Source organism: Scyliorhinus torazame, chromosome 8, assembly GCF_047496885.1.
Source record: "Scyliorhinus torazame isolate Kashiwa2021f chromosome 8, sScyTor2.1, whole genome shotgun sequence".
NCBI lineage: Eukaryota > Metazoa > Chordata > Chondrichthyes > Carcharhiniformes > Scyliorhinidae > Scyliorhinus > Scyliorhinus torazame.
In genome coordinates this window covers 13,399,316-13,425,302 of record NC_092714.1, presented here as the reverse complement: position 1 = coordinate 13,425,302, position 25,987 = coordinate 13,399,316, and the positions used below count along the sequence as shown (strand labels likewise).

Sequence of the window (25,987 nt, the reverse complement as noted above, 5' to 3'; positions counted from 1 at the left end):
TACAGTAGCACGGTAGCATTGTGGATAGCACAATTGCTTCACAGCTCCAGGGTCCCAGGTTCGATTCCGGCTTGGGTCACTGTCTGTGCGGAGTCTGCACATCCTCCCCGTGTCTGCGTGGGTTTCCTTCGGGTGCTCCGGTTTCCTCCCACAGCCCAAAGATGTGCAGGTTAGGTGGATTGGCCACGCTAAATTACCCTTAGTGTACAAAATTGCCCTTATTGGGTTATGGGGATAGGGTGGAGATGTTGACCTTGGGTAGGGTGCTCTTTCCAAGAGCCGGTGCAGACTCGACAGGCCGAATGGCCTCCTTCTGCACTGTCACTTCTATGATAATTTATGAAAGTAACCTCAGCCGGCATGGGAGTTGAACCCGCGCTGCTGGCCTCGCTCCGCGTCACGAACCAGCCGCCCAGCCAACTGAGCTAAGCCGGCGCTGCCCGTTATGAATATGACTCTAAGAAACACAATGATAAGTAGAGCGGGCTTGAGCCACGGTAGTTTTCACCCACGTTGCAAATGGCACTGAGTCATCCGAGGAAAGGTTAAATCCATACACAACTCATGCAGAAGCCGGGAGTTCAATGAGCAAAAGTGGCTCGCTTGCTCCTCCCTGTGGTTACTCAGGAAGGTGCATTGTTTGAAACTCTGCACGTGTTTTGGTTCGACCCTGGTGCGTGGATTGGAAGATTGAGGGCAAGAAAAGCACTTTTGATAAAGCTGGACAGACGTAACGCCAGACAAGAACCTGCAGGACAGTGAGAAGTCTAAATGATTTGGAGGTAGGCTAGAATATTGTTGTGAATGTATTACTGTTACCATTCACCATTGTAATTGCGTTACATTGTATTGTGTTATATTGATGCCCTTGTGGGCTCTGCCTGTGGCTCCGCCCCCTCGGGGGAGGTATATAGAGCTGCAGCCTCTAGGCGGCTCTCAGTGCAGAGCAGTCGCAGGCAGGCACAGTTCTAGCTAATTAAAGCCACTGTTCACTTCAACTCTCTGTCTCGTGTGAATTGATGGTCGCATCAAATATATATCGGATTACGGGCACAATGAGGAACCTGTGCAATGCAGACATCGTCAGGAATACGTGGGGTACATCAGGTGGGATCTTCCTGTCACTCACGCCCCAGGATCGGAAATTCCAGATCGCGGTCAATGGACCTTTTCCCCGTCGGTCGAATTATAGAATCATAGAATTTACAGTGCAGAAGGAGGCCATTCGGCCCAACGGGTCTGCACCCTCTCTTAGCTCACAATTCCACCCTAACCGTGTAACCCAGTAACCCCACCCAACCTTTTTTGGACACTAAGGGCAATTTATCATGGCCAATCCACCTAACCTGCACATCTTTGGACTGTGGGAGGAAACCGGAGCACCCGGAGGAAACCCATGCAGTCACGGGGCGAACGTGCAGACTCCGCTCAGACAGTGATCCAGCGGGGATCGAACCTGGGACCCTGGAGCTACGAAGCAACTGTGCTAACCACTATGCTACCGTATCCACCCCGCCTGCACAATTCCCACAGTCCCCTAAATTGCCCCCTAATTGGAAAAAAAATGAATTGGCTACTCTAAATTTATTTTTAAAAAATTCTTCCCACAGGCAAATTGTCTGAAACATATTGGGGGCGATTCTCCAATATGGAGGCCAAGTGTTTGCGCCGTCGTGAACGCCGTCGTGTTTCACGACGGCGCGAACCGGGCCCGGTACGACCAATTCTGGCCCCCACAGGGGACCAGCACGGCGCTGGAGCGGTTCACGCCGCTCCAGCCTACTTCCGCAGCGCCAAATGGGCGCCGTGCTAACCCGCGCATGCGCGGGGGGCGTCTTTAGCGCGCCGGCCCCGGCTCAACATGGCGTCAGGGTTCAGGGGCCGGCCGCGCCAGAAAGTTGGCCCGGGGAGGGGAGAGGCCGGCCTGCCGATCGGTGGGCCCCGATCGCGGGACAGGCCCCATCGGAGGCCCCCCCCCCCCCCGGTGAATGAGCCCCCATCTTCCCCCCAACAGGCTGCCCCCGACCGGTCGCGCAGAGTTCCCACCGGCAGCCACCACGGGTGAACGGCGCTGGCGGGACTCTATCGTATCGGCGCGGCCGCTCGGCACATCCGGGCCGGAGAATCGGCGACCCCGCCGATTCCAGCGGGCCGCGGCTAGTGGCTCGCCAAACGTGCCGCCGCAAATGGCGCCGATTCTCCGCACCTCGGAGAATCGGGCACCGGCGTCGGGGCGTCGTGGTGCGGTTGCGCCGATTCTCCGGCCCGGCGCGGGGCTCGGAGAATTGCCCCCGTTATCCAGTCAATTGTGGTCCACTTATTGCAATTTGGATTTCGATATGGATTTATTTATTGTCACATGTACCCAGGTACAGTGAAAGCATTTTTCTGCGAGCAGCTCAAACAGATCATTTAGTACATGAAAGTAAAAGAAAATAAAAAGAAAATACATAATAGGGCAACACAAGGTACACAATGTAAATACCTAGACACCAGCATCGGGTGAAGCATACAGGAGTGTAGTATTAATCAGGTCAGTCCATAAGAGGGTCGTTTAGAATCATAGAATTTACAGTGCAGAAGGAGGCCATTCGGCCCATTGAGTCTGCACCGGCTCTTGGAAAGAGTGCAGTACCCAAGCCCACACATCCACCCTATCCCCATAACCCAGTAACCCCACCTAACCTTTTTGGAAACAAAGGACAATTTAACATGACCAATCCACCTAACCTGCACGTCTTTGGACTGTGGGAGGAAACCGGAGCATCCGGAGGAAACCCACGCAGACACGGGGAGAACGTGCTGACTCCGCACAGACAGTGACCCAAGCCGGGAATCAAACCTGGGACCCTGGAGCTGTGAAGCAACAGTGCTAACCACTATGCTACCGTATTCCCCCCCCCCCCCCCCACATGCACAATTCCCACAGCGAGCAGGAGCGGAAGGTTTCTGCCGTAGATAGCCGGATTTCTCCGGCCATTGGGAATTGCTGTTCCTGGCAGCAACGCACCTCCACCTGGGGATTTCCCGGCGACCTGAATGGAAAATCTCACTGACAAGCGGCCACCAGAGATCAGTGTGCAACCCAGAAACACACCGCTGGGGACCGGAGAATCCAGCCCCGTACATCACCAATAAGCCAATGGGAGATAGCAGCGTAGTGGTAATGTCGCTGGTTCAGTAATCCAGAGGCCTGGGCTCTGGGAACATTTGTTTAAATAGCCACCACGGCGGCTGGTGGAATTGAAGTAAAATCTGGAATATAAAGCTAGTCTCAGTCACTGCTGACTACTGTGAAAACCCATCAGGTTCCCGAATGTTCTTTAGTGAAGGAAGGGCTACCCGTGACTCCAGGCCCACTGTGGTTGACTCTGAAATGGCCCAGCAAACCACTCGTGGTTATCAAACCGCCAGGAAGCCTAAAGGGAATGAAACAAGATGGGCCACCTGGTATCGACTGGGGAACCACAAACAACAATGCCAAACCCAGCCCTGCAGCCCTGTCAACTGTGAAAATTCCACCTTCCGAGCAGCTTGAGTCAAGGCGGGAAGAGTTGTTTCATTGAATAGCAACTGCCTGACATAGTCAAACTCACAGAATCAGACCTTCCAGACAATGACCCAGACATCACCATTCACCTGGCAAGGAAGCAGGCTTGGGAGTCCTCAATGCTTGCTCTGGACCCCATGCAGTCTCATGGCATCGGGCGGCACATGGGCAAGGAAGACCGCCGCACTGATCGCACTCCTCTGCTACCTTGCCCGGTGAATCATGCTCCATGCTGAACAGTACTAGGAGGAACAAGAGCTCAGAACGGCCCATCGGCAAGAGTGGTTCGGTAGCTCCACGGCTGACCTAGGTGGATGACTCCGAAAGGAAATAGCTCCTAGACGGGATCTGTGGTCGGTGAAGAGGCAACCGCAAACAGGGAAGAGCATATTTGCCAGTACATTTCAGAGGGCCTCACGGCTATGAGTCTGGAGTCACGTGTAGGCCAGACCTGGAAAGGACAGCAGATTTCCTTCCCTGAAATGGATTTTTATGACAAACATCAATGGCTCTGCGGTCACCATTCGACTTCATAATTCCAGATTTCTATTGAATTCAAATTTCACCATCTACCCTGAGTTTGCAGAGCATTACCCTGGGTATCTTGATTACTAGTCCGGTGACACCACCCATTGCACCATCGTCTCCCCACATGTCCTAACAATCCACTCAGCGCAAGGGCAATTAGCAATGGGCAATAAATGCTGGCCCAGCCAACGACACCCACATCCCATCAATGAATGAAAAAAACTGACCCCCCCCCCCCCCCCATCCTCATCAACCCCCCTGCCACAGATGCATCTGTCCATGACAGTGAGGTGACTTCACCGCTAGTGAGATTCTCCATTCCGCCGGCAGCGCACCCCCGCCCACGGGTTTCCCGGTGATGTATCCCATTAGCCAGCTGCAGGAATGGAGAATCCCGCTGTAAGTGACGGCACTCCGCCGGGAAACATGCGGCTGGGGAGGTGGGGAATTCACCCCAGTCTTGGTTGGAGTGACCATCGCACAGCCCCTGTGGAGACCAAGTCCCACCTTCACAATGAGGAGACCTTCCATGGTGCTGCGTGGCACCACCGCCGGGCTAAATGGGGCAGAATTCAAACAGATCCGGCAGCTTCAGACTGGGCATCCATGAGGGTCTGCGGGCCTTCAACAGCAGCAGGACGGCACTCAACCACAAACTGTAACCTCATGGCCCGTCACGTCTCCTAGTCTATCATTACCGTCAACAGGGGATCAAACCTGGTTCAATGAAGAGTGGAGGGTGCGGCGTCGAGCTGGGCAATCTGCGCACAGGGCTACTTCCAGACCAAACAGCTCAACCAGCATAAAATAGAGAGAGCTAAACGATCCCATAACCAGCCAATCAGATCGAGGCTCTGCAGTCCTGCCACATCCAGTCGTGAATGGTGGTGCGCAATTAAGCAACTCACTGGAGGAGGATACTCCACAAATATCCTCATTCTCAATGATGCACATCAGTCCAAAGACAGGGCTGAATCATCTGTAATCATCTTGAATCAGAAGTGCTGGTGGGATGCTCCATCTCGGTCTCCTCCAGAAATGTTAGTCTTCAGCCAATTCGATTAACTCTTGATATTAAGAAATGGCCGAAGGCACTGAATACTGCAAACATCTGGCAGTAGTAATGAAGACTTGTGCTGGTGAATTTGTACAGATAAAACACTGCCATCTACTTGACAATGTGGAAAAATGTCCAGGTATGAACTGTACACATAAAGCAGGAAAAAGCCAACCTGGTCATTTCATAGAATTTACAGTGCAGAAGGAGGCCATTCGGCCCATCGAGTCTGCACCGGCTCTTGGAAAGAGCACCCTACCCAAGGTCAACACCTCCGCCCTATCCCCATAACCCAGTAACCCCACCCAACACTAAGGGCAATTTTGGACACTAAGGGAAATTTATCATGGCCAATCCACCTAACCTGCACAACTTTGGACTGTGGGAGGAAACCGGAGCACCCGGAGGAAACCCACGCACACACGGGGAGGATGTGCAGACTCCGCACAGACAGTGACCCAAGCCGGGAATCGAACCTGGGACCCTGGAGCTGTGAAGCAATTGTGCTATCTACAATGCTACCGTGCTGCCCACTCTTGCATGACACCTAGTGGTCAGAGGCTCTATACACTGGTCGTATACACTGTTACTGCATAACATTATACTGTCTCCTTTAATCCTTCTACCAATTGCCTTAAATCTATGCCCCCAGTAAGTGACCCGTTAGCGAGGGGAAACAGGTCTTTTCTGTCCACCCAATCTAGGCCTTTATAATTTTGGACAATTTAATCAGGTCACCCCGTCGCCTCACCTGTTCTTCTGGTTCCAGGAATATGATATCACTCTCTCACTTCTGGGTCAGACGGTTCTCGATCCAAGCCCCAAACATGAGCACACAATCATAGAATCAGAGCAGAAGGAGGCCATTCGGCCCATTGAGTCCACACTGACCCTCTGAATGTACCACCCAGGGCTTCGGGACTGCAATGGGAAAGACCCTTAGTTATATGTAAATTTAAGTATCAAATAGCTGGTCTGATTGTCAAATCGACCACCTTAAACATTCCTGCCCTGCACTACTAGCGCATTGTTGTTTAACTTATAATTTACAATCTTTATTCGTGTCGCAAGTAGGCTTACATTAACACTGCAATGAAGTTACTGTGAAAAGCCCCCAGTCGCCACATTCCGGCGCCTGTCTGGGTACACAGAGGGAGAATTCAGAATGTCCAATTCACCTAACAAGCACGTCTTTCAGGACTTGTGGGAGGAAACCGGAGCACCCGGAGGAAACCCACGCAGACACGGGGAGAACGTGCAGACTCCGCACAGACTGTGACTCAAGCCGGGAATCGAACCTGGGTCCCTGGAGCTGTGAAGCAACAGTGCTAACCACTGTGCTACTGTGTATCCGTGTGTAGCATCTGCAAGAGGCACTGTAGCAACTCCCAGACTTCCAACTTGGGCACCACCGCCTCCAGTATTCCCTAAACCCTGGCTTGGAAATCTAATTGCCGTTCCTTCACCGGGGGTACTGCCTCCCGAACAGCACTGTGGAAGCACCTTCATCACACGGGGCTGTAACGGTTCAGGGCAAAGGTCCACCATCACCTTCTGAGGGAACTAGGGGTGGGTAATAAATGCTGTCCTTGCCACGGACACCCATACCCCTCCATGGCTCACCCTCTCCCTATCTCCGTAACATCCTCCAGCCTTTCAAACCTCCAAATTCCCAGCACTTCTCCAATCTGGCCTCTCGAGCATTCCCAGTTGCCGAGGCCCTAAGCTCTGGAATTCCCTCCCTAAACCTCTGCACCTTGCCACCTCCTACCCTCCTTTTAGGATGCCTGTTTAAACATCCCCGCCCAATCTTTCAGCCACCGGCCTTTCCATTGGAATATTGATGTGGTCACTGACCTAAAACGTTATCTTGGTTTTTCAGAATTTCCGGTTTGCATTTCAAATTTTGTTTTGCCCTGAAAACACCTTAGTGTCAAAATTGTGTTTGGTGATGCTCCTGCGAAGCACCTCGCTCAAGTTTTTCTACGCTAAGACTCTATTCGTTACAATTTGTTGCAAGGCCTTAACACCATAACGGGCTACAAAGCGAAGCTGAGCAGCATCTCTGGCAGCAGCGCACCCCTCCCCGATGAACTCAGTGCATTTTATGCTCGGTTCGAGCAGGAAACCATCGATCCGCTGGCGAGTGCCCCAGCAGTCCCGGACACACCCCATACCCACCGTCACAGCTTCCGAAGTCAGATCGGCCTTCCTGAAAGTGAACCCTCGGAAGACGACGGGTCTGGACGAGATCTCTGATCGTGCACTCAGAGCCTGCACGGACCAGCTGGCAGATGTGCTCGTGGACATCTTTAACCTGTCCCTGCTCTGCTCCGAGGTCCCCACCTGATTCAAGAATACCACCATCCTACCGGTGCCAAAGAAGAACCAGGCGACGTGCCTCAATGACAACCGTCCAGTGGCCCTGACATCAATCGTAATGAAGTGCTTCGAGAGGTTGGTCATGAAGCGCATCAACTCCATACTCCAAGAACGTCTTGATCCACTGCAATTTGCATACTGCTCCAACCAGTCCACAGCAGACGCCATCTCCCTGGCCCTACACTCATCCCTAGAGCACCCCAACAACAAGGACTCGTACATCAGACTCCTATTTATTGACTACAGCTCCGCCTTCAACACAATAATCCCAGGCAAGCTCATATCAAAGCTCCAAAACCTAAGACTTATCTCCTCACTCTGCAACTGGATCCTCGACTTTCTGACCCACAGACCACAATCAGGAAGAATAAACAACAACTTCCTCCAGATAGTCCTCAATACCGGGGCCCCGCAAGGCTGTGTACTTAGCCCCCCGACTATACTCCCTTTACACACACGACTGAGTGACAAAATTTGGTTCCAACTCCATTCACAAGTTTGCTGACGATACGACCATAGTGGGCCAGATCTCGAACAACGAGTCAGAATACATGAGGGAGATAGAGGACCTAGTGGAGTGGTGCAGCGACAACAATCTGTCCCTCAATGCCAGTAAAACTAAAGAGCTGGTCATTTACTTCAGGAAGCAAAGTACTGTACACACCTCTGTCTGCATCAACGGGGCCAAGGTGGAGATGTTCGACAGCTTCAAATTTCTAGGGGTACACATCACCAAAAATCTGTCCTGGTCCACCCATGTTGACGCTACCACCAAGAAAGCACACAAAGCCTATACTTCCTCAGGAAACTAAGGAAATTAAGCATGTCCACACTGACTCTTACCAACTTTTACAGATGCACCATAGAAAGCATCCTATCGGGCTGCATCACAGCCTGGTATGGCAACTGTTTGACCCAAGACCACAAGAAACTTCAGTAAATTGTGAACACAGCCCAGTCCATCAAACAAACCTGCCTCCCATCCATTGACTCGATCTTCATCTGCCGCTACCTGGGGAAAGCAGGGCAGCATAATCAAAGATCCCTCCCACCCGGCTTACTCACTCTTCCAACTTCTTCCATCGGGCAGGAGATACAGAAGTCTGAGAACACGCACGAACAGACTCAAAAACAGTTTCTTCCCCGCTGTTACCAGACTCCTAAACAACCATCTTCTGGACTGACCTGATTAATACTACACCCCTGTATGCTTCACCCGATGCCGGTGTCTATGTATTTACATTGTGGACCTCGTGTTGCCCTATTATCTGGATCTGGAAGTTCTCTGTCCCAAGGCAGGTCCATGGTCTTATTGAGCAGCAGAATAGACTCGAGGGGCTGAATGGCCTACTCCTGCTCCTTGTTCGTATGTTCGTAATCAACGACGCCGCAACTTTTGCTCTGGGTAGGGCAAACCGGCAGGTCCTGAGTCCATTCCATCCGGAAAGGGGATCGAATCCCATGCTGTTGCCACCAATCTGATCCACACCAGCCGCCCAGACAACCGATACTGTTGGGGCCGGCCCGCTGTGTGGGTCTGCCATGTTGCGTGTGTCCGCAGCCGGACGTGCAGGGCCCCGTATCGGCAGCCGGAGCGGCGTGGACCACTCCAGCGCCCTGCCAGCCCCCTTCAAAACGGAGAATCACTCTGGACTTTCTCCAGGAGTGATTCGCGCCGGTTTTCTCGCGGGCGTGGGGACATAGCCCCATTATCAGAGAATTCCGCCCAAGGAGTCACCCATTTAAAGCAGCGGTGGCGAGTTCTTTTTACTGAGGGTCGTGAGTCTTTGGAACTCTCTTCCTGAAAAGGCGGTGGAAGCAGAGCCTTTGAATGTTTTTAAGACCGAGGGAGATACATTCTTGATAAGCAAGTGGAAGCAAAGTTATTGCGGTAGGTGGGAATGTGGAGTTATTGAATGACGGAGCAGGCTTGAGGGTCACGCGGCCTACTCCTGCTCCGACTTTACTTTTGTATGTTCTTCTGATTTCAAGTATTCTGGGAGTAAATTGAAGATTGTCAGTGTTTGGTTTATCTTAAAATTAGTAGTTACATTCAAGACCTCATGGTAAGTATATTATCTTCTGGGCACATGGTTTAGCTCTGCTGCCTCACAGCGGCAGGGACCCGGGTTCAATTCCAGCCTCCGGTCTGTGTGGGGTTTGCACGTTCTCCCCGTGTCTGCGTGGGCTTCCTCCGGGTGCTCTGGTTTCCTCCCACAGTTCAAAAATGTGTAGCTTAGGTGGATCGGCCGTGCTAAAGTGCCCCTTAGTGTCCAGGGATGTGCGGGTAGCTGGGGTTACAGGGATAGGGCTCGGAGTGGGCCTCGATAGGGTGCTCTTTCAGAGTGTCAATGAAGAGTCGATGGGCTGAATGGCCTCCTTCTGCACTGTAGGGATTCTATGGATTCTATGATCTGTGTCTTGCTGCCTTGGAGGCACGCGTACATCACCTAATTAATATAACCATTAACCCTTTTCAGTAGAGGCTTCAATTACTTCCCATCACACCAGGAATCACATCACCCTTAGTGTTGGGTGGGGTTTACTGGGTTATGGGGATGGGGTGGAGGTGCTGACCTTGGGTGGGGTGCTCTTTCCAAGAGCCGGTGCAGACTCGATGGGCCGAATGGCCTCCTTCTGCACTGTAAATTCTATGAAATTCTATGAATCTCTCCTCTTAGTGCCTCCGTTGAAAGGTTTTACATGTTGTGGCACAGTGGTTATCACAATTGCTTCACAGCTCCAGGGTCCCAGGTTCGATTCCCGGCTTGGGTCACTGTCTGTGTGGAGTTTGCACCTTCTCCCCGTGTCTGCGTGGGTTTCCTCTGGGCGCTCCGGTTTCCTCCCACAGCCCAAAGATGTGCAGGTTAGTTGGACTGACCATGGTAAATTGCACCTTAGTGTCCAAAAAGGTTAGTTTGAGTTACGGGGATAGGGTGCAGGTGTGGGCTTAAGTAGGGTGCTCTTTCCAAGGGCCAGTGCAGACTTGATGGGCCGAATGGCCTCCTTCTGCACTGTAAATTGTATGATACTCAAACTATTTGATCCTTCCATGGTAATTAAGTGTGACTTGAACCTGGAGCTCTGGAAGTAGAGAAGTTACCCACAAGACCTCTGCAGCCCATTTTATAAATTAACACATGGACTGACCATGGTGTCCCTGGAAGCCAAAGGCAACAATGAATCAGGAATTTCGGTTGGGTGCTGTGTTCCTGCTCCGACCTGCCGGTGGCGCTGTCAGTCATTCAGCCTGGGGGAGGAAGCGTTCTGCTCTTGCCGCGTCTCCCGGATCGTCGTCAGCTCCGTCGCCTCCCCTCCGCCGGACGGCGGGGCGCGCAGTGCCCGCCGGGGGCTGTAGTTCCTTAAGCGTGGTGACGCCGTGGGAGAAGGCGGAAGCAGAAAGGCAGAAAGACTACAGGTCCCGGCATGCCGCCGGCGCCGCTAGGTACAGTCAGCGTTGTGAGGAGAGAGTTCGGCCCCGGGGGGGGGCCGCGCCATTAATCCGGTCTGGAAGCGGACGGAGCACAGCGCTGCCAGCAAGCTGCCACACCATGGCCGGGGCCATGGCCATCCTGGGTGAGTGTCCTTCTTCTGCCGCAGGCAGCCTCTATATTCATTAATCATGTATCCCTATAGTCTCACTGCCTATAGAGCAGTCTCCCATTATATACATTAATCACATATCCCTATAGTCTCACTGCCTATAGAGCAGTCTCCCATTATATACATTAATCACATATCCCTATAGTCTCACTGCCTATAGAGCAGTCTCCTATTATATACATTACTCATATCCCTATAGTCTCACTGCCTATAGAGCAGTCTCCCATTATATACATTACTCATATCCCTATAGTCTCACTGCTTATAGAGCAGTCTCCCATTATATACATTACTCATATCCCTATAGTCTCACTGCTTATAGAGCAGTCTCCCATTATATACATTAATCATATATCCCTACAATCTCACTGCCTATAGAGCAGTCTCCCATTATATACATTACTCATATCCCTATAGTCTCACTGCCTATAGAGCAGTCTCCCATTCTATACATTAATCATATATCCCTATAGTCTCACTGCCTATAGAGCAGTCTCCCATTATATACATTAATCACATATCCCTATAGTCTCACTGCCTATAGAGCAGTCTCCTATTATATACATTACTCATATCCCTATAGTCTCACTGCCTATAGAGCAGTCTCCCATTCTATACATTACTCATATCCCTATAGTCTCACTGCCTATAGAGCAGTCTCCCATTCTATACATTAATCATATATCCCTATAGTCTCACTGCCTATAGAGCAGTCTCCCATTATATACATTAATCACATATCCCTATAGTCTCACTGCCTATAGAGCAGTCTCCTATTATATACATTACTCATATCCCTATAGTCTCACTGCCTATAGAGCAGTCTCCCATTATATACATTACTCATATCCCTATAGTCTCACTGCTTATAGAGCAGTCTCCCATTATATACATTAATCATATATCCCTACAATCTCACTGCCTATAGAGCAGTCTCCCATTATATACATTACTCATATATCCCTACAATCTCACTGCATATAGAGCAGTCTCCCATTATATACATTAATCATATATCCCTATAGTCTCACTGCCTATAGAGCAGTCTCCCATTATATCCATTACTCATATATCCCTATAGTCTCACTGCCTATAGAGCAGTCTCCCATTATATACATTACTCATCCCTATAGTCTCACTGCCTATAGAGCAGTCTCCCATTATATACATTACTCATATATCCCTACAATCTCACTGCTTATAGAGCAGTCTCCCATTATATACATTAATCATATATCCCTATAGTCTCACTGCCGATAGAGCAGTCTCCCATTATATACATTACTCATAAATCCCTACAATCTCACTGCTTATAGAGCAGTCTCATTATATACATTATCTTCATTACTCACATCCCTATAGTCTCACTGCCTGTAGGGCCATCTCCCATTATATTCATTGATCATATATCCCCATAGACTCACTACCTATAGAGCAGTCTCCAATTATATACATTGATCATCTAGGAAGTAAGTAATCATATTATATATCCCGACAGTCGGACTGCTCATAGAACTGTACAGCATCTGTCTGCGATATACCAGCATCTCTGGTAACCACACTTTTGGAAGGATGTGAAGGCTTTAGAAAGAATGCAGAAATGATTCACAAGAAAGATTCTAGGAATGAGGAACTTCAGTTATGTGGATAGATTGGAGAAGTTGGGACTCTTTTACTTGGAGAAGAAGTTGAGAGGATATTTAATAATAATAATCTTTATTGTCACAAGTAGGCTTACACTAACACCGCAATGAAGTTACTGTGAAAAGCCCCTAGTCGCCACATTCCGGCGCCTGTTCGGGTGCACGGAGGGAGAATTCAGAATGTCCAAATTACCTAATAGCACATCTTTCTGGACTTGCGGGAGGAAACCGGAGCTCCCGGAGGAAACGCGCGCAGGCACGGGGAGAACATGCAGACTCCACACAGACAGTGACCTAAGCCGGGAATCGAACCTGGGACCCTGGAGCTATGAAGCAACTGTGCTAACCACTGTGCTCCCGTGCCGACCAATTTGATTGAGATTTTCAAAATCATGCGGAGTCTGGACAGTGTAGGTAGGGAGAAACAGGTGGAAGGATCAAGAACCCGAGGGAATAGATTTGAAAATGAAATGAAATGAAAATCGCTTATTGTCACAAGTAGGCTTCAAATGAAGTTACTGTGAAAAGCCCCTAGTCGCCACATTCCAGCGCCTGTTCGGGGAGGCTGGTACGGGAATTGAACCCACGCTGCTGGCCTGCCTTGGTCTGCTTTCAAAGCCAGCGATTTAGCCCTGTGCTAAACCAGCCCTTAATAAGGTAAATGACAAAAGAACCAGAAGGGGCATGAGGACAAAATGTTTTTATATTCGAGAATGGTTTGGCACTGGAATGCACTGTCTGAGAGTATGTAACCCCTGTACCTAAATCACACATCAGCACATGGTTAATGACGTGACCTTCACAGACCCGTGCCATCTTTTCCTGCTCCTTATGAAGGTGGCGATTTAATCAGGGAGGCTCTTGACAAAGAATTATGTTCTAAAAATAATACTGCAGTAGGCATTGTGTTAGTGTGCTGGGGAATTGAATAGAGGAACATCAATTTGCCATCCAGTGAGGCATGGCTCACTATCCAAAATTCTGGGCAGATTGAGGGTTATAGTTTTAGCGTTGGCCCATGAGGTTTACCAGGCTGAATCCTGGGGTGGCGCGACTGACATATGAGGAGAGACTAAGTTGTTTAGGATTATATTCATTGGAGTTTAGAAGTGTGAGAGGGGATCACAAAGAAACTTACAAAATTCTAACAGGATTAGACAGGGTCGATTCAGAAAGAATGTTCCCGATGGTGAGGGGACTCCAGAACTAGGGGTCATAGTTTGAGGATAAGGGGGTAAACCTTTTAGGACTGAGGTGAGGAGAAATTTCTTCACCCAAGAGAGTGGGAAATCTGTGGAATTCGCTACCACAGAAAGTAGTTGAGGCCAAAACATTGTGTAATTTCAAGAAGGAGTTAGATATAGCTCTTGGGGCTAAAGAGATCAAGGGATATGGGGGGAAGGCGGGATCAGGGTATTGAACTTGATGATCATAATGAATAGTGGAGCAGGCTCGAAGGGCCGAATGGCCTCCTCCTGCTCCTATTTACTATGTTTCTCTGTATGGATGTTCCCCTCTACTTTTCCCCTTTTTGTTAATTGAGGAAGGAATGTCAGCCAGGACTCCAGGATAAGTTTGTTTTCTGGAGTTGGCTGCCGGTCAATTGCCAGGCTCACCTGTCCTGCCATGGAACCCACTGTGTGGGGTCATCTCCGGCGGAGACTGGAAGGTCTCACCAGCAGGAGGAGCTGGAAAATCCCACCCGTGGTCACCGTTGTGGGAAACATGAGCTATTTAAACACAGCAAACACTAATGTGATAGTGAGCATTTTAATTTAATGTTCATTGAAGGATAAATTATTGGGCAGGATTGGGCAGCACGGTAGCACTGTTGCTTCACAGCGGTAGAGTCCCAGGTTCGATTCCCGGCTTGGGTCACTGTCTGTGCGGAGTCTGCACGTTCTCCCCCTGTCTGCGTGGGTTTCCTCCGGATGCTCCGGTTTCCTCCCACAAGTCCCGAAAGACGTGCTGTTAGGTGAATTGGACATTCTGAATTCTCCCTCTGTGTACCCGAACAGGCGCCGGAATGTGGCGACTAGGGGCTTTTCACAGTAACTTCATTGCAAAGATGTATCTACTTTTCTGAGAATAGAACCATTCACCTGAGAGGACAGGCGTAACCTCTGGTTAATATTTCATCCCAAAGATGGCACCTCCGGCAGTGCAGCATTCCCTCAGCACTGCACTGGAGGGTTAATCTAGAATGTGGGCTTATGACGATAGAGTGGAAACTTCAACTCACGAGCTTCTGATTCCAAGGTGAGGTTGATATCGCTGAACCACTGAAATAAGTACAAATAAGATTACTACACACTTTCACTTCTCCTTCCCTGATATAGTTCTAGTAAACATTGTGAAGATCTGATCAGGTGAAAAAATACTTTAGCAATCTCTCCTTACTGATTAAATGCATGATGTCTCAATGTCAAACTTGTTTCTGTTTTTTTCTCGCTCGCCCTCCCTCCGCTCGCCCTCCCTCCGCTCGCCCTCTCACCTCCGCTCGCCCTCCCTCCGCTCGCCCTCCCTCCGCTCGCCCTCCCTCCGCTCGCCCTCCCTCCGCTCGCCCTCCCTCCGCTCGCCCTCCCTCCGTCGCTCGCCCTCCCTCCGCTCGCCCTCCCTCCGCTCGCCCTCCCTCCGCTCGCCCTCCCTCCGCTCGCCCTCCCTCCGCTCGCCCTCCCTCCGCTCGCCCTCCCTCCGCTCGCCCTCCCTCCGCTCGCCCTCCCTCCGCTCGCCCTCCCTCCGCTCGCCCTCCCTCCGCTCGCCCTCCCTCCGCTCGCCCTCCCTCCGCTCGCCCTCCCTCCGCTCGCCCTCCCTCCGCTCGCCCTCCCTCCGCTCGCCCTCCCTCCGCTCGCCCTCCCTCCGCTCGCCCTCCCTCCGCTCGCCCTCCCTCCGCTCGCCCTCCCTCCGCTCGCCCTCCCTCCGCTCGCCCTCCCTCCGCTCGCCCTCCCTCCGCTCGCCCTCCCTCCGCTCGCCCTCCCTCCGCTCGCCCTCCCTCCGCTCGCCCTCCCTCCGCTCGCCCTCCCTCCGCTCGCCCTCCCTCCGCTCGCCCTCCCTCCGCTCGCCCTCCCTCCGCTCGCCCTCCCTCCGCTCGCCCTCCTCCGCTCGCCCTCCCTCCGCTCGCCCTCCTCCGCTCGCCCTCCCTCCGCTCGCCCTCCCTCCGCTCGCCCTCCCTCCGCTCGCCCTCCCTCCGCTCGCCCTCCCTCCGCTCGCCCTCCCTCCGCTCGCCCTCCCTCCGCTCGCCCTCCCTCCGCTCGCCCTCCCTCCGCTCGCCCGCCCTCCGCTCGCCGCCCTCCGCTCGCCCGCCCTCCGCTCGCCGCCCTCCGCTCGCCCGCCCTCCGCTCGCCCGCCCTCCGCTCGCCCGCCCTCCGCTCGCCCGCCCTCCGCTCGCCCGCCCTCCGCTCGCCGCCCTCCGCTCGCCCGCCCTCCGCTCGCCCGCCCTCCGCTCGCCCGCCCTCCGCTCGCCCGCCCTCCGCTCGCCCGCCCTCCGCTCGCCCGCCTCCGCTCGCCCGCCCTCCGCTCGCCCCGCCCCTCCGCTCGCCCGCCCTCCGCTCGCCCGCCCTCCGCTCGCCCGCCCTCCGCTCGCCCGCCCTCCGCTCGCCCGCCTCCGCTCGCCCGCCTCCGCTCGCCCGCCCTCCGCTCGCCCGCCTCCGCTCGCCCGCCCTCCGCTCGCCCCGCCCTCCGCTCGCCCGCCCTCCGCTCGCCCGCCCTCCGCTCGCCCGCCCTCCGCTCGCCCGCCCTCCGCTCGCCCGCCCTCGCCCTCCGCTCGCCGCCCTCCGCTCGCCCGCCCTCCGCTCGCCCGCCCTCCGCTCGCCCGCCCTCCGCTCGCCCGCCCTCGCTCGCCCGCCCTCCGCTCGCCCGCCCTCCGCTCGCCCGCCCTCCGCTCGCCCGCCCTCCGCTCGCCCGCCCTCCGCTCGCCCGCCCTCCGCTCGCCCGCCCTCCGCTCGCCCGCCCTCCGCTCGCCCGCCCTCCGCTCGCCCGCCCTCCGCTCGCCCGCCCCTCCGCTCGCCCGCCCTCCGCTCGCCCCGCCCTCCGCTCGCCCGCCCTCCGCTCGCCCGCCCTCCGCTCGCCCGCCCTCCGCTCGCCCGCCCTCCGCTCGCCCGCCCTCCGCTCGCCCGCCCTCCGCTCGCCCGCCCTCCGCTCGCCCGCCCTCCGCTCGCCCGCCCCTCCGCTCGCCCGCCCTCCGCTCGCCCGCCCTCCGCTCGCCCGCCCTCCGCTCGCCCGCCCTCCGCTCGCCCGCCCTCCGCTCGCCCGCCCTCCGCTCGCCCGCCCTCCGCTCGCCCGCCCTCCGCTCGCCCGCCCTCCGCTCGCCCGCCCTCCGCTCGCCCGCCCTCCGCTCGCCCGCCCTCCGCTCGCCGCCCTCCGCTCGCCCGCCCTCCGCTCGCCCGCCCTCCGCTCGCCGCCCTCCGCTCGCCCGCCCTCCGCTCGCCCGCCCTCCGCTCGCCCGCCCTCCGCTCGCCCGCCCTCCGCTCGCCCGCCTCCGCTCGCCCGCCCTCCGCTCGCCCGCCCTCCGCTCGCCCGCCCTCCGCTCGCCCGCCCTCCGCTCGCCCGCCCTCCGCTCGCCCGCCCTCCGCTCGCCCGCCCTCCGCTCGCCCGCCCTCCGCTCGCCCGCCCTCCGCTCGCCCGCCCTCCGCTCGCCCGCCCTCCGCTCGCCCGCCCTCCGCTGGCCCGCCCTCCGCCGGCCCGCCCTCCGCCGGCCCGCCCTCCGCCGGCCCGCCCTCCGCCGGCCCGCCCTCCGCCGGCCCGCCCTCCGCCGGCCCGCCCTCCGCCGCCCGCCCTCCGCCGGCCCGCCCTCCGCCGGCCCGCCCTCCGCCGGCCCGCCCTCCGCCGGCCCGCCCTCCGCCGGCCCGCCCTCCGCCGGCCCGCCCTCCGCCGGCCCGCCCTCCGCCCGCCCGCCCTCCGCCCGCCCGCCCTCCGCCCGCCCTCCCGCCCGCCCTCCCTCCCTCCGCCCGCCCTCCCTCCCTCCGCCCGCCCTCCCTCCGCCCGCCCTCCCTCCCTCCGCCCGCCCTCCCTCCGCCCGCCCTCCCTCCCTCCCTCCGCCCGCCCTCCCTCCCTCCGCCCGCCCGCCCTCCTCCCTCCGCCCGCCCTCCCTCCCTCCCTCCGCCCGCCCTCCCTCCCTCCTCCGCCCGCCCTCCCTCCCTCCCTCCGCCCGCCCTCCCTCCCTCCCTCCGCCGCCCTCCCTCCCTCCGCCCGCCCTCCCTCCCTCCGCCCGCCCTCCCTCCCTCCCTCCGCCCGCCCTCCCTCCCTCCGCCCGCCCTCCCTCCCTCCGCCCGCCCTCCCTCCCTCCGCCCGCCCTCCCTCCCTCCGCCCCGCCCTCCCTCCCTCCGCCCGCCCTCCCTCCCTCCGCCCGCCCGCCCTCCCTCCGCCCGCCCTCCCTCCCTCCGCCCGCCCTCCCTCCCTCCGCCCGCCCTCCCTCCCTCCCTCCGCTCGCCCTCCCTCCCTCCCTCCGCTCGCCCTCCCTCCCTCCCTCCGCTCGCCCTCCCTCCCTCCCTCCGCTCGCCCTCCCTCCCTCCCTCCGCTCGCCCTCCCTCCCTCCCTCCGCTCGCCCTCCCTCCGCTCGCCCCTCCCTCCGCTCGCCCTCCCTCCCTCCCTCCGCTCGCCCTCCCTCCCTCCGCCCGCCCTCCCTCCCTCCGCCCGCCCTCCCTCCCTCGCTCGCCCTCCCTCCTCCCTCCGCTCGCCCTCCTCCCTCCCTCCGCTCGCCCTCCCTCCCTCCTCCGCTCGCCCTCCCTCCCTCCCTCCGCTCGCCCTCCCTCCCTCCCTCCGCTCGCCCTCCCTCCGCTCGCCCTCCCTCCTCCGCTCGCCCTCCCTCCCTCCCTCCGCTCGCCCTCCCTACCTCCCTCCGCTCGCCCTCCCTCCGCTCGCCCTCCCTCCTCCCTCCGCTCGCCCTCCCTCCCTCCCTCCGCTCGCCCTCCCTCCGCTCGCCCTCCCTCCCTCCTCCGCCCGCCCTCCCTCCGCCCCGCCCTCCCTCCGCCCGCCCTCCCTCCGCCCGCCCTCCCTCCGCCCGCCCTCCCTCCGCCCACCCTCCCTCCGCCGCCCTCCCTCCCTCCCTCCGCCCGCCCTCCCTCCCTCCGCCCGCCTCCTCCCTCGCCCGCCCTCCCTCCCTCCGCCCGCCTCCCTCGCCCGCCCTCCCTCCTCCGCCCGCCCTCCCTCCCTCCGCCCGCCCTCCCTCCTCCCGCCCGCCCTCCCTCCCTCCGCCCGCCCTCCCTCCCTCCGCCCGCCCTCCCTCCCTCCGCCCGCCCTCCCTCCCTCCGCCCGCCCCTCCCTCCCTCCGCCCGCCCTCCCTCCTCCCTCCGCCCGCCCTCCCTCCCTCCGCTCGCCCTCCCTCCCTCCCTCCGCTCGCCCTCCCTCCCTCCCTCCGCTCGCCCTCCCTCCCTCCCTCCGCTCGCCCTCCCTCCCTCTCCCTCTTTTTTCTCCTCTCTTTTGTTTCCCTCTTTCCCCCCCCTCTTTCCCCCCCTCTTTCCCCCCCTCTTTCCCCCCCTCTTTCCCCCCCTCTTTCCCCCCCTCTTTCCCCCCCTCTTTCCCCCCCTCTTTCCCCCCCTCTTTCCCCCCCTCTTTCCCCCCCTCTTTCCCCCCCTCTTTCCCCCCCTCTTTCCCCCCCTCTTTCCCCCCCTCTTTCCCCCCCTCTTTCCCCCCCTCTTTCCCCCCCTCTTTCCCCCCTCTCTTTCCCCCCTCTCTTTCCCCCCTCTCTTTCCCCCCTCTCTTTCCCCCCTCTCTTTCCCCCCTCTCTTTCCCCCCTCTCTTTCCCCCCTCTCTTTCCTTCCCCCCTCTCTTTCCTTCCCCCCTCTCTTTCCCCCCCTCTCTTTCCCCCCCTCTCTTTTCCCCCCTCTCTTTCCCCCCCTCTCTTTCCCCCCCTCTCTTTCCCCCCCTCTCTTTCCCCCCCTCTCTTTCCCCCCCTCGCTTTCCCCCCTCTCTTTCCCCCCCTCTCTTTCCCCCCCTCTCTTTCCCCCCTCTCTTTCCCCCCCTCTCTTTCCCCCCCTGTCTTTCCCCCCCCCTCTCTTTCCCCCCCTCTCTTTCCCCCCCTCTCTTTCCCCCCCTCTCTTTCCCCCCCTCTCTTTCCCCCCCTCTCTTTCCCCCCCTCTCTTTCCCCCCCTCTCTTTCCCCCCTCTCTTTCCCCCCCTCTCTTTCCCCCCCTCTCTTTCCCCCCCCTCTCTTTCCCCCCCTCTCTTTCCCCCCCTCTCTTTCCCCCCCTCTCTTTCCCCCCCTCTCTTTCCCCCCCCTCTCTTTCCCCCCCTCTCTTTCCCCCCCTCTCTTTCCCCCCCTCTCTTTCCCCCCTCTCTTTCCCCCCTCTCTTTCCCCCCCCTCTCTTTCCCCCCTCTCTTTCCCCCCCTCTCTTTCCCCCCCTCTCTTTCCCCCCCTCTCTTTCCCCCCCTCTCTTTCCCCCCCCCCCCCCTCTTTTTTTCCCTCTTTCTTTCTCCACTCAGTTTAATGTCAGGCAAGAGAAATGTTGTCTCTCACTACTGCGGCACTCCCTCAGTACTGCGGCACTCCCTCAGTACTGCGGCACTCCCTCAGTACTGCGGCACTCCCTCAGTACTGCGGCACTCCCTCAGTACTGCGGCACTCCCTCAGTACTGCGGCACTCCCTCAGTACTGCGGCACTCCCTCAGTACTGCGGCACTCCCTCAGTACTGCGGCACTCCCTCAGTACTGCGGCACTCCCTCAGTACTGCGGCTCTCCCTCAGTACTGCGGCACTCCCTCAGTACTGCGGCACTCCCTCAGTACTGCGGCACTCCCTCAGTACTGCGGCACTCCCTCAGTACTGCGGCACTCCCTCAGTACTGCGGCACTCCCTCAGTACTGCGGCACTCCCTCAGTACTGCGGCACTCCCTCAGTACTGCGGCACTCCCTCAGTACTGCGGCACTCCCTCAGTACTGCGGCACTCCCTCAGTACTGCGGCACTCCCTCAGTACTGCGGCACTCCCTCAGTACTGCGGCACTCCCTCAGTACTGCGGCACTCCCTCAGTACTGCGGCACTCCCTCAGTACTGCGGCACTCCCTCAGTACTGCGGCACTCCCTCAGTACTGCGGCACTCCCTCAGTACTGCGGCACTCCCTCAGTACTGCGGCACTCCCTCAGTACTGCGGCACTCCCTCAGTACTGCGGCACTCCCCTCAGTACTGCGCACTCCCTCAGTACTGCGGCACTCCCTCAGTACTGCGGCACTCCCTCAGTACTGCGGCACTCCCTCAGTACTGCGGCACTCCCTCAGTACTGCGGCACTCCCTCAGTATTGCACCGGCGTGTCAGTCTAGATTTTACACTCAGTTTCTCGAAGTGGGGTTTGACCCCAGAAATTGCTGACTTAAAGCGGAGTTTTGTCCACTGAACAGCGGGTGACGACCACAGTTGTGTTTCTCTTGGGTTTCTGGGTGAGTGAGCAGGAGGAACTTGAAAGGAAAGACACTCTACCGAGTTTTGATTGGGCTTGGCCGCCTTTGGTTTGAGTGGGTCTCTCACTCGGCTTCTTGTGTTTCCCCAGGCTCCTCTATTCTGGCCCTCCTATTGGCTGGTTATTTGGCACAGCAGTACCTGCCCCCACCCAAGCCGAAGGTGATTGGTGTGGATCTTGGCACCACCTACTGCTCGGTTGGCGTGTTTCAGCCTGGCACCGGCAATGTGGAGGTGATTGCGGACAAGGCCGGGCGGAAGAGCTTGCCGAGTGTGGTGTTGTTCACTGACCAGGGGATACTGGTAGGGTACGAGGCACAGGAGCTGGCAGATGCCAACCCATTGAACACTGTGTATGATGCCAAACGCTTCATAGGGAAGCGCTTCACACCGGAGGAACTGAGCACCGAAAGTGGCCGCTACCAGTTTAAGGTAATGATTGGAAATGTTTTGGATCATTAATTGCAATTCTTGGAGCGCTGCAGTTTTCAGGGAGCGGCTGGCCAAGTCTTTGGAGAGAGTGCAGAAGCAATTTACTGGAATGGCGTCACGGATGTGAAAAAGAGGAATTGTTCTACATGGAGAGCAGAGATAGTTCAGAGCAAAATTCAGGAATACACAAACGGATATCGATAAAATATAACATACAAAATGAAGTGATCAATTTTGGAAGGAAGAATGAGGTTAAAATGGAAAAGAGGAGGAATTACTTCTCACAGAGGGACGTTAGTGTTTGGGATTCTCCAGAGAGTAGGTGAGGCTGGGTCATTGAATATATTGAAGAGCAAAGAGAACAAAGAACTGTACAGCACAGGAACTGGCCCATCGGCCCTCCAAGCCTGTGGCAATCATGATGCCTGTCTAAACGAAACTTCTGCACTTTCGGGGTCTGTATCCCTCTAGTCCCATCCTATTCATGTATTTATTAAGACGCCCCTTAACGTCGCTATTGTATCAGCTTCCACCACCTCTCCGGCAGCGCGCTCCAGGCACCCACTACCCTCTGTGTGGAAAACTTTCCTCGTACATCTCTAAACTTTTCCCCCTCGCACCTTAAACCTCTGCCCCCTAATAATTGACATTTCCACCATCGGAAAATGCTTCTGACTATCCACTCTGTCCATGCCACTCATAATTTTGTAAACTTCTATCAGGTCGCCCCTCAACCTCCGTTGTTCCAGTGGGAACAAACTGAGTTTCTCCAACCATCTCCTCGTAGCTAATATCTTCCAGACCAGGCAATATCCTGGTAAATCTCTTCTGTACCCTCTCCAAAGCCTCCACCACCTCTGGTAATGTGCCCACCACAATTGTACGCACTATTCCAGATGTGACCTAACCAAGGTTCTGTACAGCTGCAGAATGATGCCATTCAGTGCTCCGACCGATGAAGGGAAGCGTGACGCATGACTTCTTGACTGCCTTATCCGCCTGCCTGCCACTTTCAGGGATCAGTGGACCTGTACCCCAGATCTCTCTGCTTGTCAATATCCCTAAGGATTCTGCCATTTACTTGTCCCACCTGTATGAGACCTTCCAAAATCCTTTACCTCACATTTGCCCGGATTAAACTCCATCTACCATTTCCCCGCCCAAGTCTCCAACTGATCTATTTCCTGCTGTATCCTCTGACAATCCTCTTCACTATCCGCAACTCCACCAACCTTTGTTTGGTGGAGCTGAGTTAGATAGATTTTTGATAGACAAGGAGGCAAAGGTTATGTGGGCGCGGGGGCTGGGGGAGGAAGAAAGGTATGGGGGTGACAGCAGTGAAAGGAAAATTGCGTTGAGACACAAGCAGATCAACCATGATCTTACCGATAGGCGGAGTAGGGTCGGACAGCCTAGTCTGATCCTCTTTTGTGAAGCGGAGATTGACAGACTTATTTAAAAAAATTATCAAGACTTTCAATCGAGTAAATATGGGGAAACTATTACTACTGGTGGCGAGTCAGTCACCAGAGAACGTAGATTTAAGATGATTGGCAAACGAATGAGTGTCTGGGGTATAGCTCTGTTACTGTATAACACTGCAGCATCGTACACTTGGAGACAGGCAATTTGAGTCTTGTGACTTGCCTGAAAGGATGGTGGAGATAGATTTAGTAATAACATTCAAAGGGAGTTAAACAAATACTTGAGAAGGAAATAGTTGTAGGGCAGCAGGAAAAGAGCAAAGCAGTTGGGATTAATTGCACAATTGGACAGTTAATGTTTCAAAGAACCAGTACAGCCACAAGGGGTCAAATCGTCTTCTTGGTTATGCAGCTTAAACTGTGCTTTCAGCCTTTCCACTTATTAAGGTTCTATTGTACCTGTTATAAAATCCAATATGTAAGTCACTTCGCAGTAACCATTCCTTATAAGGTGGTACAGGTCTGTGACTGTATATCACTGGGGTGCAGTTCTGGTGAGGATAGGTCTGTCACTATAACATTGGGGTACAGTACTGGTGGGTATAGGTCTGCTAGTGTATAACATTGGGGTACAGTACTGGTGGGGACGGGTCTGTCACTGTATAACACTGGGGCACAGTACTGGCGGGGATGGGTCTGTCACTGTATAACACTGGGTTACAGTACTGGTGGGGATGGGTCTGTCACTCTATAACATTGGGGTACAGTGCTGGTGGGGACGGGTCTGTCACTGTATAACACTGGGGTACAGTACTGGTGGGGATGGGTCTGTCACTGTACAACAGTGGCGTACAGTACTCGTGGGGACAGGTCTGTCGCTGTATAACACTGGGGTACAGCACTGGTGGGGACCGGTCTGTCACTGTGTCACACTGGGTTACAGTACTGGTGGGGCCGGGTCTGTCACTGTATAACACTGGGGTACAGTAGTGGTGGGGACGGGTCTGTCACTGTATAACACTGAGATACAGCACTGGTGGGGACGGGTCTGCCACTGTGTCACACTGGGTTACAGTACTGGTGGGGCCGGGTCTGTCACTGTATAACACTGGGGTACAGTAGTGGTGGGGACGGGTCTGTCACTGTATAACACTCGGGTACAGTACTGGTGGGGATTGATCTGTCACTGTATAACACTGGGGTGCAGTACTGGTGGGGACGGGTCTGTCAGTGTATAACACTGGGGTACAGTACTGGTGGGGATGGGTCTGTCAGTGTATAACACTGGGGTACAGTACTGGTGAGGATGGGTCTGTCACTGTATAACACTGGGGTACAGTACTGGTGGGGACGGGTCTGCCACTGTGTCACACTGAGATACAGCACTGGTGGGGACGGGTCTGTCACTGCATAACACTGGGATACAGTACTGGTGGGGACGGGTCTGTCACTGTATAACACCGGGGTACAGTACTGGTGAGGATGGGTCTGTCACTGTATAACACTGGGGTATAGTACTGGTGGGGACGGGTCTGTCACTGTATAACACTGGGGTACAGTATTGGTGGGGATGGGTCTGTCACTGTATAACACTGGGGTACAGTACTGGTGGGGACAGGTCTGTCACTATAATACTGGGGTACAGTGCTGCTGGGGACGGGGCTTGTCACTGTATAAAACTGGGGTACAGTACTGGTGTGGGCCACTCTTATTTTAGGTGAAGTAGGAGAATTCGCGAGTGTTTTGGTATTTTTTTCTCTGTAGTATATTGAGTCATCTGATTGTTTTCATTTCACAGATCCTGTACAGCAAGGGCGATGCTGTGTTCTCTGTTTTTTCTAATGAATCATTGCACGTCTCGCCAGAGTACATCAGTTCCCTTTTGCTGTTAGAATTGAAGAAGATGGCAGAGCAGTACCTGGGGGCAGCTGTGAGTAAAGCTGTAATCTCGGTACCAGCAGAGTTTGACGAAAGGCAGAGGAACCATACGGTGAAAGCTGCACAGCTGGCGGGTAAGCAGAGCTTGCAGGTCTCGTGGTAACGTCACGCCAGTTTTCTTCCACCTCTGGATGGAGTCTTCGTCTAATTTGTGGCATTTGTGTTGCTCATGGCACTGGGGGGGCAGTTCTTCAAAATAGCAAGAAGTCTTTGAACACCAGGTTAAAGTCCAACAGGTTTGTTTCAAATCACTAGCTTTCAGAGCACTGCTTCCTCGGGTGAATGAAGAGGTACGTTCCAGAAACATATATACCGACAAAGTCAAAGATGCAAGACAATGATTTGAATGCGAGCATTTGCAGGTAATTAATTCTTTTCAGATCCAGAGATAGGGGGTAACCCAGGTTAAAGAGGTGTGAATTGTCGCAAGCCCAGACAGTTGGTATGATTAATTGATTAGTAGACAGTTGGTGCCTACCAACTGTCCTGGTTTGAGACAATTCACACCTCTTTAACCTGGTGTTGTAAGTCTTACTGTGCTCACCCCAGTTCAAAGCCAGCATCTCCACATCATGACTACAAAATAGTGATTATGGGATCTTATCCCTTCCCCTGAGAGGGGACTTGGAGCCTCAACGTAAAGTCTGTGTTGAAAAATGGCACCTCTGATGAAAAAGCTCTCCCTCAGCATAGTACTGGTGCTGTCAACCTTGATTAGTTCAGGTTTCTGCATTGGCATAATGATTCAAATTCAAAAGGTATTTTATTAACAACATGAGGGGCAACCTGTTTCCACGCATACGATACTGCAGTGTTATACAGTGACAGACCCGTCTCCTCCAGTACTGTACCCCAGTGTTATACAGTGACAGACCCGTCTCCTCCAGTACTGTACCCCAGTGTTATACAGTGACAGACCCGTCCCCACCAGTACTGTACCCCAGTGTTATACAGTGACAGACCCGTCTCTACCAGTACTGTACCCCAGTGTTATACAGTGACAGACCCGTCCCCACCAGTACTGTACCCCAGTGTTATA

The 25,987-nt window shown here is 55.6% G+C and overlaps 1 protein-coding gene across 1 annotated transcript in view; it reads left to right on the top strand.

The window, feature by feature from the left end:
* The first annotated feature begins 10,987 nt into the window (after nucleotides 1-10,987).
* Nucleotides 10,988-25,987, top strand: part of hspa13 (heat shock protein 70 family, member 13) — a 31,313-nt gene continuing 16,313 nt past the window's right edge. Inside the window, exons 1-3 of the mRNA XM_072513103.1 lie at nucleotides 10,988-11,093; nucleotides 21,246-21,586; nucleotides 24,809-25,022. Of these exons, the coding sequence (XP_072369204.1) occupies nucleotides 11,069-11,093; nucleotides 21,246-21,586; nucleotides 24,809-25,022 (580 nt within the window). The 5' untranslated portion in view covers nucleotides 10,988-11,068. The remainder of the gene's footprint in view (nucleotides 11,094-21,245; nucleotides 21,587-24,808; nucleotides 25,023-25,987) is intronic.